This window comes from Netta rufina (genome assembly GCF_964035555.1).
Source record: "Netta rufina genome assembly, chromosome: 3".
NCBI lineage: Eukaryota > Metazoa > Chordata > Aves > Anseriformes > Anatidae > Netta > Netta rufina.
The window spans coordinates 21706434-21721330 of NC_140125.1; the positions used below are offsets into that span (position 1 = coordinate 21706434).

Genomic DNA, 14897 nt, shown 5'->3' on the forward strand with positions numbered 1-14897 from the left:
GGTGAAAATGTGTTCGAAGGAGTACCCATGAGACCTCACAAGAGCAGAAGGAAGGGTGACAACATCAGTACTGAAATATTTATTGTGTGAGAATGCAGGTCCAAATGGAAAAAAAAGGGGGGGGGGGGAGGCGGGCAATTAATTATTCCTTCAATGTGCTGATTTCTATGCTATAATCTGCTCATGGAATAGTATTTCAGTATTTATTTAGATTCAATAGTGTCCCATTTACCTCCCAAACTCTCTGAGTCTCTGTAACCTAGTATCTCTTTAAAAAGCGTCGTATTTAAAAATCAAGTGTTAGCAGAAGTTCCTATATCACTGGATTCAAGTCTTTCTGCAGTGAAGTTCACCCTGGATACCACTGTCATGCTCTGTTTTCCTGGATCATGTAATCAAAGGAACATACTTTTTGTGAACTGGTATATATGCAAACTCTGGAAAATGAAAGGTAACCATGATTATGGCAGTACTCCTTCAGGGAATTAATAAAAGACGGGTCTTAGTAAGAGAGTCAGGAGAATCCAGGCCAACACAGAGTGAGCAACACTGTGCTAGGTGATGCCATAAGTAATCCAACCAGAACAGAAAAAGATCATGTCCAGAGAAACTGAGGAAGGGCAGATGCTGACAGAACTGAAGAGAAATAGCCTAACTTTGGAACTAAGAACAAAGTAAAAACAGGTGGACTTATATACGTATTTGATGTTTATAGGTCACAGCAAAGCTGAACTTAGGAAAGTAAATATATTTTCTCTCAGGTCAAAATTTTAGTTCTTCTAGACTGTGGTCCTTATTTTGTCATCAAAACTCAACTGAATATAAGCATAAGTAAGTACTTCCACAAGTAACAGTTTTCATATTTTTAAGGTCTCAGAAACGGGATCAGGCTGGAATGAGGTTGAATTTGAACCTAAGCAAATTCAGTTTTATCCGACAAATCCTTAAATGGATTCACCTGATACTGTAGACAGCTCTATGAATTATAGACCTATGAATTCTGCTACATGTCATCTGGAGCTGATTAACCCTGAAGTTGACTGTATTCACAATTCTTCAGCCAGATGACTTCAGGAACAATATTGCACATGCAGTTACAAAACGTTTAAAAATTTGATTCCCAAATGTCTTTCCATTCAAAAACTCAAAAAAAAAAAAAAAAAAAAAGATAGGATCATATATGATGAGTTATGTTTATGTCTCTGATGCTTGTGTTTTCTTTTCTGGTATAACAAGAAACTCAGGAAAAGCAGCCACTTTTTAAATAGCTCTAAAGTACAAGGTGGTATTTGACAGAAGTATACAGCCAGCTTAGAAGTACTCCATTTCAGATGAAATCACTACATTAAGTTGTTTAAAACAAGCCACTGTGTTATGTTACTGAATTATAGTCTACTTAGAATTTCTAAAATGCATTTTTATTGCTTTTTCTTTCATTCCTAGAAAACAACATGAATGGAGATTTAAAACAGTAATGTAAAGGTGATGCCAGTTGGTCTGACTACATGATAATTTTTTATCAGATGCTTATTTTAGATAGATAGGTGTCCAACATCATAAGAACACCATAATTTTCACTATGCAACTGATAGTGGTGGGTGCTGAACGCTATTTGTAAAGCTCCAAGTACCTTTGGTCCCCACTGGAATCAACCACTATTTTCAACAGAAGTCAAGGGAATTTAGGTTCTCTTAAAAAGGAATCCACAGCCTGAACACCTGTCCACCCAACCTGCCTTTCTCCAGAACTGATTCCCTGCCACCTGGGAGCCACTGAAGAGCTGTCCAACCGAGAAAGACTGAACAACCTGAATTTCGTCCCTGCTGATATTATACCTAGGCCAATTCTGTATAACTTTCCAAGGCAACATGGAAAACTGCCATTGTTTGCCTATGAACAAAGAGAACATCTCAGTCTCTAGTTTTTAAAAAGCACTTCCACTGCAGTTTGGAGAAAAAAAAGCTATAGTAGTACTAAAATAAATTGCTTGATAGCTGAGACCTCACATGCGTTTAGTTTCAACCTAGACAGAGCCTCATAGTTTGGGCTGGAAGCTTTCAGAAGTTTGTTTGTAACAAATAGAGATTCATGGCAATGATACATAGCATCATACCCGTTATTATTCATTAACCACATCTCTCTGAGGATTTCTGATGTATTTGAAATAGCCATGCACAGATCAGGATCCTCACTCTTATTCCCTAATAATCTAAATACAGCATATAACGTACCAGGCCGTAAGGAAAGCAGAGACAGTAAAAAGGATAGGGCCATCTGTATACTTCTGTCTCTTCGGTTCTCGGGTTTCGGTGTGTTTATATTTTATTGTCTCATCTTGTTTGGCTGCCATAGTTACACAGTGACATTACGATAGGATGAAAAGATGTGTTGGAAGTACTTGCTTGCTAGTTTGCTAGTCAAGTTTGCTAGTTTGCTAGTCAAGTTTGCTAGTTTGCTAGGCCCATATGCACAGAGAAATCAGAGGGAAAGGGAAGATCTATCACTGCTTGCTTAAAATATTCTTTGAAAGAAATGCTGATGCACAGACTTCTACTTATATAAGGAAGGCAAATGATTTAATCAGGTAATGATGGATTCAGGTGACATTTAGTGTGAGGTTCACTGGAGGGCTGCCATCTTTGCACCAGAGCCAAGGTCCACAGACTATTGCACTCAGATGCAAGCCTCCACCCTACCTTTCTATAAAAACTAACCTTAGCTACCAGTAAAGATGCTGAAAAGCCATAAAGTCTTGCTTAATTTGCTTTCATTTCCTCCACAAAAATGATGTGCAGAATTATTACAGGAGTCAGCTTTGAGAGATGTAAATTAACCTTCGGAAGCCATTTTGGTCATATGCAACTTTGAATCAAACTTTATGCTGCTCATTTTAAATGTCAGTTTATCTGAATTTACATAGCTAGGTCTAACTTCCCTGATTAAAACTTCCTGATTAAAAAAAAAAAAAAAACAAAAACAAAAAAAAAAAAAAAACAACTAACATATTGCTAGCATATTTACTGTAAAGTGTTTGCAGATTTACAGATAAACACAGGTAAACATTGTAAAGAGGGTTGAAAAACCTGAACACTAAAGAGATTAAAAGCAACTCTGATAATCAAAAAGGTGAACAAAGCACTCCTAGACAGGAACAGCTTTATCTAGCTCCTAGCATGGGCAGGCTTTGAAGACCACAGGAACTACCTTATGGCAGAACTGTAGAGCTGAAGACTTTTAGGTAATCAGCATAAAATGAAATGGCAGATTTGATCTAGTTCACATAATGGTGAGGTGACCAAAAGACAAGTATTTCCAAGATAGAACATGTCTTGTTTGTTTTAGGAGATACCAACAGGCACTGACTCTCGGGCATAAAGCTCTAAAATAAGACTGAGGGTACGACTGTAGTAGGGCTTCTTACCACCTGTGCTTTACCTACGCTGTGTATAAATGGACTTCTGTCTCAATAATGTTCAACCAGTTTTCCCTGAAAAATAAACAAAAGAACCAAAGCCCTGGAAATACAAGGACTAGTGAAATATTTTAGCTTTTGTGGAATAAATTCAAACACTGTCCAAGGGGGAAAAAAAAACAAACAAACAAAAAAACAAAGCTGTGACACTTTTGCAACATCACCTTCTTACCAAGAAGGCAATATATCAATACCAAGGGCTTTTCACACTGCCTTTTCATGCTAGTTTGAAGACAATAATACTGAATAGTCCAAAGACAATAATCCTTAAGAGCTGGAAGAAAGCTGTCTCAATGGAGGCTATTATTTTAGAAAGAAAAAGGCTAAAGTAAAACAAAATAGCAAGCTGTTTTTAAATTAACTCCCATCATCCTTATACTGAAAGCAAAAGTACCCTTTCCATCCACTTACAGGAACATTTAAGTAAAGCACTGAGTAATTACATATTATTAATGCAAAATATGTACTTACTAGCCTTTATGATAACTGAGCAAATAAAAATGATGAGAAACGTATTTACACTAAATATTCACTTCAAAATATATAGTAAGCGCAAGACAGCTGGCTGCAGACTCTTGTGTTCAGCACAGAGGACAACTGAAAATCCTTTTTTTTTTTTTCTTTTAAATGAAAGCTTGGAGTTTTCAAGATAATACAGTACACAGCAAAAACTGTGGAGAGACCCTAAAAATCAATGGCTCTGTAACTATTTTTAGTTCTTGCTATTTTCTACTGTCCCTGATGCTAAGCCACTTTTGGGGAGATTTGGCTGTGTATGTTTCTGAGAGACATTTGCAATCAGCCATCATGTAAATTATCCCAGAAGCAAACAGAGCTGCAGCTGAGTATGAGGCTGAGCAGAGGACATCCAGTTCTCTCAGTCCCATATGTCACAAGAGGGGGCAAAGCATCATTACATTCTGCTATGACCTAGGACGACAATGACTTTGTATACTCAGCTGGGATTTTTTGTTTGTTTGTTGTTGTTTTAAACCAAGTAATTTCTTGTTTTTATTGATTTCTTATCAATTTTTATCATAATCGATACATTCTTTACCACAGCACCAAATTTCCATATTTGTGTGCTATGTTAAAAAACAAAACAAAAAAAACAAACAAACATTCAGAATAGAAAAAACCTCTCTTGTAATTCAAGGGAGGGCTCATTTACTTTTACTTTGAAAAAAATTACCAGGCATTGCAAGAGGCACAAAGGAGAAGACAAGAAAAGCATCAGCCAGGAATGGACGTTTTTAGACTAGATTGCTATCTAGTCTAAAGGTACTTAGAATCTTCATTACCCCTTAAAAATACGTGTATAGTCAAAACTAGAGTGAAAAGCACTTCTTATAAGGGGCTACTAGGTATCCCACGATGTACTACTTCAACTACTTCACTTCAGTCTTACATAAGATGTCAGTGGTGCACAGACACTGTGCTGGCTCTCTGAACAGCTGCCTGTGGCTTGCACCTACTGAGATCTGAAAAGGCTTCTTTGAAATGGAAAGAATGGAAAGAATCCCATTGACTTAGTGGAAAGGACACCAGGCCTGACGTGAACACAGATTTGCTTCACAGTCTAACTTTGTCAGCACAGCCTTGCTCTCCCAGAAGCCAGGGCAGTTTTGCCAATGACCTCAACAGAAGTTGCACTTCAGTTCTACAAGTTTGTGCTAAAGCAAAAAAGGTTTGGTAAATCAAACACATTCTTTTTCACTGAATCTACAATAAATTACCCATCACAAGTAAAGCATTAGGATTTCAAATAAGCAACTCTTTTAGCTAAGATAAGCTATTCTTGCATAAGAATAGTTACAACATTTGATTCTCTTTTTACTCTGCTCTACTCTTCTGTATTTATAAATTTCTCTTTTCTTTTTATCCTGTTTTCTTGTTTGCACTTACTCAGATATCAACCTGTTTTAAATACAAGCAGAACAAGAATGTGAGATGAACCAGGAAGGGAAAAAGCAGGGGAGACTGACCTCTAGGAACAGGAACACAGACTAAATTCTGTCGTTTACAGAAAACAAGGCTCAGGGGAATTCTTCATGCAAGCTCAAAAGGTAAATATTCAAAACATAAGGAGTAGCTTTTTCTTGTATACATCGTCACCTACCACAAACGATGGTTCACCATCGTAAGTAGGATTCACCAAAGCAAGCAGCTTCTGTTATTTCGGATGGTATCTGAAAACTCTCAAACCTGTGTGACAGCTGAGTCAGCACCATTACAGAAGAAGCTACCATGACATTACGATGGTAACATTGTTCCTATTCTTAGTTTCTTCATTATTGGTTTTCCATTCAATGCCTGTGTTTGCCTCACTGCATTTTTTTTTTGGTCTTTACAACACTGTCACCTGCTGATGCAGCTAGTGCTCTAGCCCTACTGAGACTTTTTGCGCAGCTGCCAGTTCTAACTTGAGCTGTGTGGCCAAGTCCAGGTTGCTAATCCGGAGAATGACGTCTCTGTCTTGTGCTTCCATGCCCAGAAGCTTGCTGTCTGCGGTGTGGTGTAAAATTGCAAGCTATCTATTACTGCCAGAAGTCAATACTTCATTCAGTTAAAGGTTTTGTCGCATTTTTTCATGCTCAGAATATGACTAAAATAATTGTGCATTAATTCAGTTCTGTAGGATAGCTATTACACAGCAATTAAATACCATTTATAAAATCAAAGTTTCTAGTTGAAGTTGCCACTTGAAGTTTAGCAGACAGAAATACTGTCTGCTAAAAAATGTTTCACTAGGAACATTTTTGGAGTTTTCCTGAAAATGTTCTTGAAGGTCAAGTGAAATCAGCTACTTTTTTTTTTAAATTAGTTTTTGACTTTTTCAAAAACAGACTTGAAATGAACATATCGTTTCTGCACATGCATTCATTTTACTTATGAACCTACACCACTAGGAATCTCTGAAGTTATGTTTATTTACTGATTGCAAACTCTGTAACAGTCAGCCCCATTACAAGCACTGAACTCCAGTGTTTCTTTTTAGTGGCTATACAGCCATCACAAAATGGGTTATTTCATGCTGATAGAAGGCCCAAATCCCCTAAGATTAAACATTTTCTACATTTACAACAATTAATTAAGGGGAATAAAATGAATATTTTTATTGACAAATTAAAACAACTCTTAGCAATTGCTAAATTAAATAAAAACATTAATTTCCTTTATTAATTTTATATGAAATACAGAAGTACTATATTTAAAAAACTTGGACTGACTGTTTCAAATTTTGGGCTACATGAAATTATGAACTAAAAATAACTCTCCTTAGTACAACTCATTTCTAATAAGAAAAGCATACCACCACACTGCCTTCGCTTTCCTGAGAATTCCAGGTGCTCAACACCTATGAAAATCAAGCAGGTTTTATTGAGGAGCTTAAATTTGGACTTAGCAACCTAATTTTAGTCACTGAAGTTGGAATTTAATTTAACGTGACACTATATTCCTGTACAGGCCAAGCTTGGCCTCATGTTCTTTAAATAAAACACCTTCAATTTTACTTGAAAGGATGATACCTAAATGAAAGTAGAAGGTTATTTTGTCTCCATTGGTTCTGTAGCTAGAACAATTTGCATGACCGTTTATCCCATTCATACTAATTCATGCCAAAATATGTGGCATATTTGTAACATGTATCAAGAACAGATTAGTAATACAAAGTACGGGACAGAGACCAAAAGCTGCCAACTTACTCTCCTTAAAATACAATCTTAGAGGCATTTGGTGAACTTTTAAGGCCACAGTATATTGTATAGCTGAAAGGACACTTACTAATACACTGAAATGCACAAAATACTACAGCAGTACATTTTGTACCCTTTTTGAAATTTACTAGTGCATTGCCATAAACAAACTTTTTTGTAACAATCTAAGTATGGTTGTGATTTAGCTAGGAACAAAACCTAAGCACCATCTGTATGCGCCACAAGGTGTGCTCAAGAGATATTCATGAAAACCTTTGAAAATAATCTTTTTTTTTGGCAGCATTTATGAGAATACATGAGGAACTCATACAGAAAATAGAACAATGTGCACTGGATGGCTCCACTGTTCTTCTATTTTTGACAGACCATGACTGCTTTGAGAAACCTGCCAGAGAAGGGAACAAGCATCTTTGGTCACAGGCTTGCCAAGCTGTTCAAGTGGACTTTAAAGTTGCTGGGGGAAAAGAATCTCTGTTCACCCCACTCCTCCCAGTTTGATGCCAGTGTCAGCAATAGATGCCCAGAGCTTGGAGAAAGGTCATGGGTCAGCAGGAGAGCACCTGCAGAGCAGCACAAGGAAATTCCAGCCACTCCAGCCAGTAAGGCATCTTCATCAGGGGTCCAACTTTAAATGCCTCTAAGCAAATGTACATAGCATGGGGAATAAACAAGAGGAGTTAAGAAATGTATGCATACCTGCAAAGTTGTGACCTCACGGGCATTACAGAGATGTGGTGGGATGGCTCCCATGACTGGAGTGTTGGAATGGAAGGATACAGGCTCTTCAGGAAGGACAGGCAGGGGAAACAAGGAGGAGGCGTTGCCCTCTATGTCAGTGTGCATGGAGCCCTGCCTAGGGATGGATGAGGAGCTGACAGAGCATGTATGGGTCAGAACTAAAGGGAGGGCAGGGACCAGGACAATATAGCTAGAGTCTATCACAAGACACCTGACCAGGAAGAATGAGCTGATGAGATCCTCTACAGACAGACAGAATCAGCCTCATGTTTACAAGCCTTGACCCTCATGGGGGCCTTCAACCAACCCAGTATCTGTAGAGGGACAAAGCAGTAGGATACAGGCAACCCAGGAGGTTTCAAGAGTGCATTGATGACAACTGCAAGTGACAGAGGAGCCCAGGAGGAGAGGTGCTATGCTAGACCTTGTTCTCGCTGACAATGAGGGGCTGGTAGGGAACGTGAAGCTCAAGGGCAACCTTAGCTGCTGTGACCATGAAATGGTGAAGTTTAGGATCTTGAGGGCAGCAGGGAGGGTTCTCAGTAAGCTCACTACCCTGGACTTGAGAGCAGACTTTGGTTTCTTCAAGGATCTCCTTGGTAGAGTACCATGGGACAAACCCCTAAGTGGAAGAGGGGCCCAAGAGAGATGGTTAACATTGAAGGATCACCTCCTCCGAGCTGCAGAGCGATGCATCCCAACAAAGAGGAAGTGAGACAAAAATGCTAAGAGGCCTGCATGGTTGAACAAGGAGTTCCTGTGTAAACTCAAACACAAAAAGGAAGCCCAAAGGTAGCCTGGGAGGAATACAGAGAAATTGTCTGAGCAACCAGGGATCAGGTTAGGAAAGATAATGCCATTTTAGAATTAAATTTGGCCAGGGACATCAAGAGCAGCAAGAAATGCTTCTAGAAGCACGTCAGTGATAAAAGGAAGACTAGGGAAACTGTGGGCCCTCTCCAGAAGGAAACATGAAACCTGGTTATCCAGGATATGGAGAAGGCTGAGGTACTCAATTCTTTTTGCCTCAGTCTTTGCCAGCAAGAGCTCTAACCACATAGCCCAAGCCACAGAAGGCAAAGGCAGGGACTGGGAGAATCAAGGGCCACCCACCATAGGAGATTAGGTTTGAGACCATCTTAGGAACCAGAAGGTGCACAAGGTCATGGACATGATGGGATGAGTCTGTGGGTCCTGAGGGAACTGGCAGATATAAGGAAGAAATTCTCTACTCAGAGCATGCTGAGGCACTGGAACATGTTGTACAGAGAAGCTGTGGATGCCCCATCCCTGGAACTGTTCAAGGCCACGTTGGATGGGGCTTTGGGCAGCCTGGTCTATGGGCAGGTGTCCCTGCCCATGGCAGGGGTGTTGGAATTAGCTGCTCTTTAAGGTCCCTTCCAAACCAAATCATTCTATGATAATCAAAATAAATGTAATAGTGATCTTAACATGACATAAAGAACTCGCACTGAACCCCCAAAGCTGCTTTTTCATGAGTAGCATCTGTAGGACCAAATACTATAAAGAACGAAAAGGTACGATTTGAAGTTTTAACAGCATTTAGTCAAGGATTGTACTATTTCACTTTGAACAAAAGAAAGAAGTTTATAGAATTACCAACCTTGAATTGTCCTCTTGAAGAAAGCCTTGCAGGCCTCACAGGAAGCCACTCCATAGTGGTACCCTGATGCAATGTCACCACACACCAAACACAGTCTTTTGGGCATCGAGTTCAGCATATATTCACACTTGGTCTGTGAATCTTCAGCAATGGTACTGGAGCAGTCATCATACCGTTTCCTGACTGGCCCGTTGCCCCCAAGCCCTGTGGCCGAAGGGTAGAGGGGAGGTGAGTCTAGCCCGTTCTGATGTCCATTCATGGTGGAACTGTAGCTCCCGCTGGCGTCTGAGGAGCCACCGGGGCTGTGGTGGTTGATGCTGTCCGTCAGAGAGGCAGGGCTCGACGGTTCCGTCTTGATGTACGACGAACAGTTAGAATCAATGTGTCGATCTTTGCTTGACATTCTGCAGAGAAGCCTGTAGTGGGGAGAGAGAGAAAGAGGAATCTGTGTATTAAAGACAATGCTCTTTCCGGCTGCTCTGGAAGGGTTAGGGACTGCACATCATTCATTCATTAGTCAATACCTCTTGTTCTACATGAAGGTAATCAGCATAAGGGCATGACAGAGCTTTGTCAAAGCTACAGACAGGCAGTAAACAAAAACTTTAAAGAGACCAAACCCGTCTGTTGTCCCCTCTACCTGCCCTCTAGTCTATGTGTCAACTTCAAATCAGATCTAAATTCTGAACTTGTCATCCATGAGTCACAAACTTCAAATATACTATTAGATTATCACACTATTACATTTCTTCCTTTTTCCATTAGTGCCTTCCCCCCCCGACCCCCCGTAAATTCTATCATTATCAGGAACAAGTATTTCCAGGTTTGATCACATAAATGTTCTCGGCTGTATTTAATATTTGTCAGCACACTTCAATAAAACACGTATCCATCATCTATTCAACTGATATTGTAGAGCAAGTCTTCCACAAGCTTTTCTTTGTCTTTATGAATATTGCTTTATTATATATATATATAGCTATTTAGTAACCGAGCAGCACATCAACTGGGGACTCTAACAAATAATTAAGGCTGGACTCCATTTTCACAAAATCTAAGTGAAATGATTCATCAGCTCTGGCTGCAATTACTTTCTAGCCATTATCCTCAGACTAACCAGTAATAACTATGCCAGTATCCCATATATCTGCAGCTCTATAGGATCTGACATTTTACGCGTTCCATTCTTGGATTAAAAAAATGTATTAGAAGGAATTTTAGATATAACTTTTGTCTTTCAGAAGGTGAGATTCTGTCTTACTTCTCAGTTCTCACCTTTTCAGAATTATGTATCTGAAACAATAATAAAACATCTGATCTAGTGCTATCTAGAGGAAGAAAAAAACCTCCCTTGTCTATTCCGTCCCCAAGTTCAACGTTACTTATAAATGCATTTCAGGACGAATAAAGAACAAAAAAAATAATCAGAAAGCTGTGAAAATGATGCTATCTTTGTTTTCTACTGCTGTGATTATGAGACCACAGTTCCAAATGGCCTACCTAGCATTTTCCTGACAGTACCCTCTGAAGCTGGCAAAGTATTGAGATGCTGACAGTTATGAGCATCTCTCTAAAAATATTTTCAGCAGAAATGCAACTCCATAAGGCCACCACCTGGAGCTATAGATAAATATTTTCAAAGCAAGAATGTGAGTCAAGACAATCTGACTTAAAGTAACTTTCTCAAGTCAGTTTTAAGATCTTGTCACTTATTCACCTTTTTAACATGTTAAATAATATATATACACAAACATTTATATAAAAGTACCTATCTAAAAATTTCTACTTCAAGCTCTGGAACCAAATTCACCAATGGAAAACAGACAGAAGTACAGAGAGTTGGCTTCTTTTCCAGTGAGGGTAACCAAGATCAAAGCCTGACCTTTCATTTCAAGTAACTGCTTAGGATAAGATCTACCCTAAAATCATTGCCCATTGGTCTAATTTAGGACCTTCCAACTGTTGCAAATTTTACCGTCAAATGTTGTTGAAAATAACTATGTGTAAATTTGGGAAATGGCCAGATTGGTGTACAGAAATCCTACCCTCCAAACTTAAAATCAGTACATATTTGAGAAGGTGGAAGGAACATGCTATCTGGTGTCAGCAAATAAACCAAGGAAATGGGAAGGTTAAAGCTGTGAAAATATCTTATTACACTGGACCACCTGCTTGTGTTGTCCTTTCCTCAAGAACTGGAGGGGGGGAAATCCCCTTGCCAGCCTGCAGTTGCATGTGCCTTTTCTTCTGCATCTGCTGCCTTGTAGCCGTCACTGTTAATGAGTGCTGTAATTAATAGATAGCTCTCTCTTGTCTCTCTACTTGCACTCTGGGCTAAGCACTTTTCTCAAGTCAACATTTGAAAGAAAGCGGGTCGGCACTGACTTACAGCAGCTCTGCGAATTCCTTTTAATTTAGAGCACTTACACCACCACTCCACTTATTACCTTATAATTACTGGACCGCTCTCACATACATTATGATCTTAGACTAGAGTTAGAAGTTATTAGGGTACTAAAACATGGTGTCGCACCGTCTCTCTCCTCTTTTTTTGACACTGAATTTTATACAGCCATGACTAAAAATATCAATCAACTTTCACATTCCACCTACTTATTTTTTATATTATTTTTCTACACACTAACACTGAGATCCTTTTATTGAATAAACAGGTACCTGGTTTTCTTTTTGTCTCCATTCTTTTTAAACTCCATAGATTAAGTCTCAAAATAAAGCAATAGGGGTCCATTACCTACCATCTATTGTACCCAGCTTGATGGCACACTTGTCTCTCTAAACCTCCCACTGCTGACTTTTTTTCAGTCTTTGAGATTTTATTTTATTTTTTTGAGATCATTGTTTTTTTCAATAACGAGCTCTAACGTCACCCTTCCCTTCCCAGAAAAATCATTTGCAATTAATTAGTTGTCGAAACTCATGTTGTTTTAGCCAGTGCTATAGCGGCCATCTCCCACTCCAAGCGGTCAGAACCAAAACACAACTGCAGTTCTGCATGCATGAAAACCTGATCAGCAGCGTTGCTTAGGCTGAAGCCAGTTTGCTGATGCTTCTGAAGCTGCAGTTTCTAGTGCTAACCGAGATACAGCTGCTTTTGGTCACGGCTTAAACAGCACAAACCGGATTCGTACATACTGGCAAAGCACAAATTCAGTTAAAACATTAACCATTCCATGGAAAAAAGAAAACAGCCCCTGGTTCTGAGAACAGAAACTTTTCAACCTTCCCCCCCCTCAAAGAAGGGGAACCTGGGTGAGGGCTGTGTACAAGCTGTGGGTGGGCACCAGGCACCTACCGCTCCCGTTCCTTTGCCACTGTGCCACATCTGAAGGAAAGGAATTCAAGAGCCATCTTACGTGGATGGCAGGTGGGACCACCAGCAAATTATCATGCTGAACATTTGGAATAATGCCTAAGCTAGATCTCTGTAAAATCCCTCCCTCAGTTCCCTTCTAATTACTACTTAGCTCGTTCCACTGAAGAATTCCTAGACACCATTGCATTATAGTCTAAAACTACAGTTGGAGCTTAATTCTCTCTTCCTCTCTGTGTCTGAAATTCTACAGCTCTATTATTCAAGCCTGAAATATTCACAACTATCTATAAATTCAATTGTCAGCCGGTGGGTTTTATTCTAGACCTCACTTCAATCTAAAATTAGAGGCACTAAAATTCACATTAACTCTAAGAGGAATGTAGTGAATAAGACTTTATTTCAAAAGAACACCTTTTTGTCAGAAAGAGCTATTTTCAAAATGATGGCTTTATCTGCATTCAAAGAGAATAAGCCCAATTCCACATTGTGCTGTTAATGCAAAATTTTTAGGTCACATTGGATTAATAAAAATCTAAATTTAGTTAAGGTTTATGAATAGAAATAACATGTGTCATATAAAAACGTACAGTATTTATTTTAAAGCCTTGGTGGGGTTGTTTTTTTTTTTCTTTACTATATTTTAAGTCATATAAAAGGCACCACCATTTGTGGTGGGTTACTCTCACGTAAATTTGCTAACAACTTGGAGTTCTCGGGTAAACTTTCCTTTCAGTAACTACAGGGAAAGTAGCTAACTGGCTCTAGAAGCATTTCCATGCCCAAACACAGAAGAAACTACACAGGGTGCTGCAAGTTGCTAGTAATAGGTAATATATAGCACAACTCTTCATATCTGTAGTAAATTTACCTCACAACTTCTTCTTATGACTATGACCCCAAACCAGTCACTGCTGGCAGAAAGGTACAATGACAGAGTGCTTCAAAATACAACTGCTTTAAAATGGTCTTAAACAATACGGAATAAATTGTATGCTATGTGCTTACGAAAGGTTGAATATATTAAGAATTTATTAATGCAATCACATTCGTACTTCCATCTACCTGCCACATTGCTAATGATATTGACAGCGCTGACACTGGCTAAATCAGTATCAATATACAAATAGAGTGCAAAAATTAACCACATCTGATTACAGCATATGGCCTTAAAAAAGAAAGCCTTCCTATTCAAGCCGTGAGAAGGTTTTTATATTCAATTCACGCATACAATTGGTTCAGAAAATTATTTTTCCCTCATCTCCCTTGTTATCAATACCTAAAGGAGGTCAAAAAAACAAGCAGATACTTCATAATCTGTGAGCACATTTCATGTTTGCTTTTCAAGAATGAAAAGCTCTGCTTACAGCATCATTCGCTATTTCAGAGCTGCGCTGGTGGCTTCAGTGAGAGTAGTAATTAGTCAGAATAATTAGAGTGAACACCTTTATTACAGACCAACACAAAAGCCCCCTTTTACCTGCACACAAAGTTTTCAATTCTTTTCCTGAAAAGAGAATTGCTCTATTTCCATAAATGCCAGAATAGGTTGTTATCAGTTGATGTTTTTAGTGACAGCTTCTACGTGGGAGCATCAGCAAGGCAGGTGTTATTATGCATACATAGCTGCTTTGTACATTAACAGTGCCATCCATCTGATTTTCCTCCAACACATTCCTCTAACTCACATGCGTGTAGACCAAAAACGCCTTAACTTGTTATCCTCATCCTTTAGCTACGAGAACCAATGCATAAAAGAAAGTCTTGGACTAAATTACATGGGAAGCCTATAGCAGAATCGGGAATGGAACCCAGCTCTTTGCTTTGACCATGAAGACTACATTTCCTCTCAAATACAGCGCTTATTTTCGTATCATTTCACACGTCTGCACCAAAAATCAATAGAGAGCAGTGAGACACGTTCCAGTGATTCCCCATACCTGTGCCTCTAAATGTAAGAAGAAAGGATATTAGCGTGGAAAGGAACGAAAGCATTGTTTCTTGCACTGATAC

The 14897-nt window shown here is 39.0% G+C and overlaps 1 protein-coding gene across 5 annotated transcripts in view; it reads right to left on the minus strand.

Moving 5' to 3' along the window:
- The window catches only part of ESRRG (estrogen related receptor gamma), a 384813-nt gene that overhangs the window by 119506 nt on the left and 250410 nt on the right, over positions 1-14897 (minus strand). For all 5 annotated transcript variants that reach the window (XM_084285110.1, XM_084285108.1, XM_084285109.1 and 2 more), the window contains one exon: positions 9554-9969. In XM_084285110.1, coding sequence (XP_084141236.1) covers positions 9554-9956 — 403 coding nt within the window. In that variant the 5' untranslated portion in view covers positions 9957-9969. The remainder of the gene's footprint in view (positions 1-9553; positions 9970-14897) is intronic.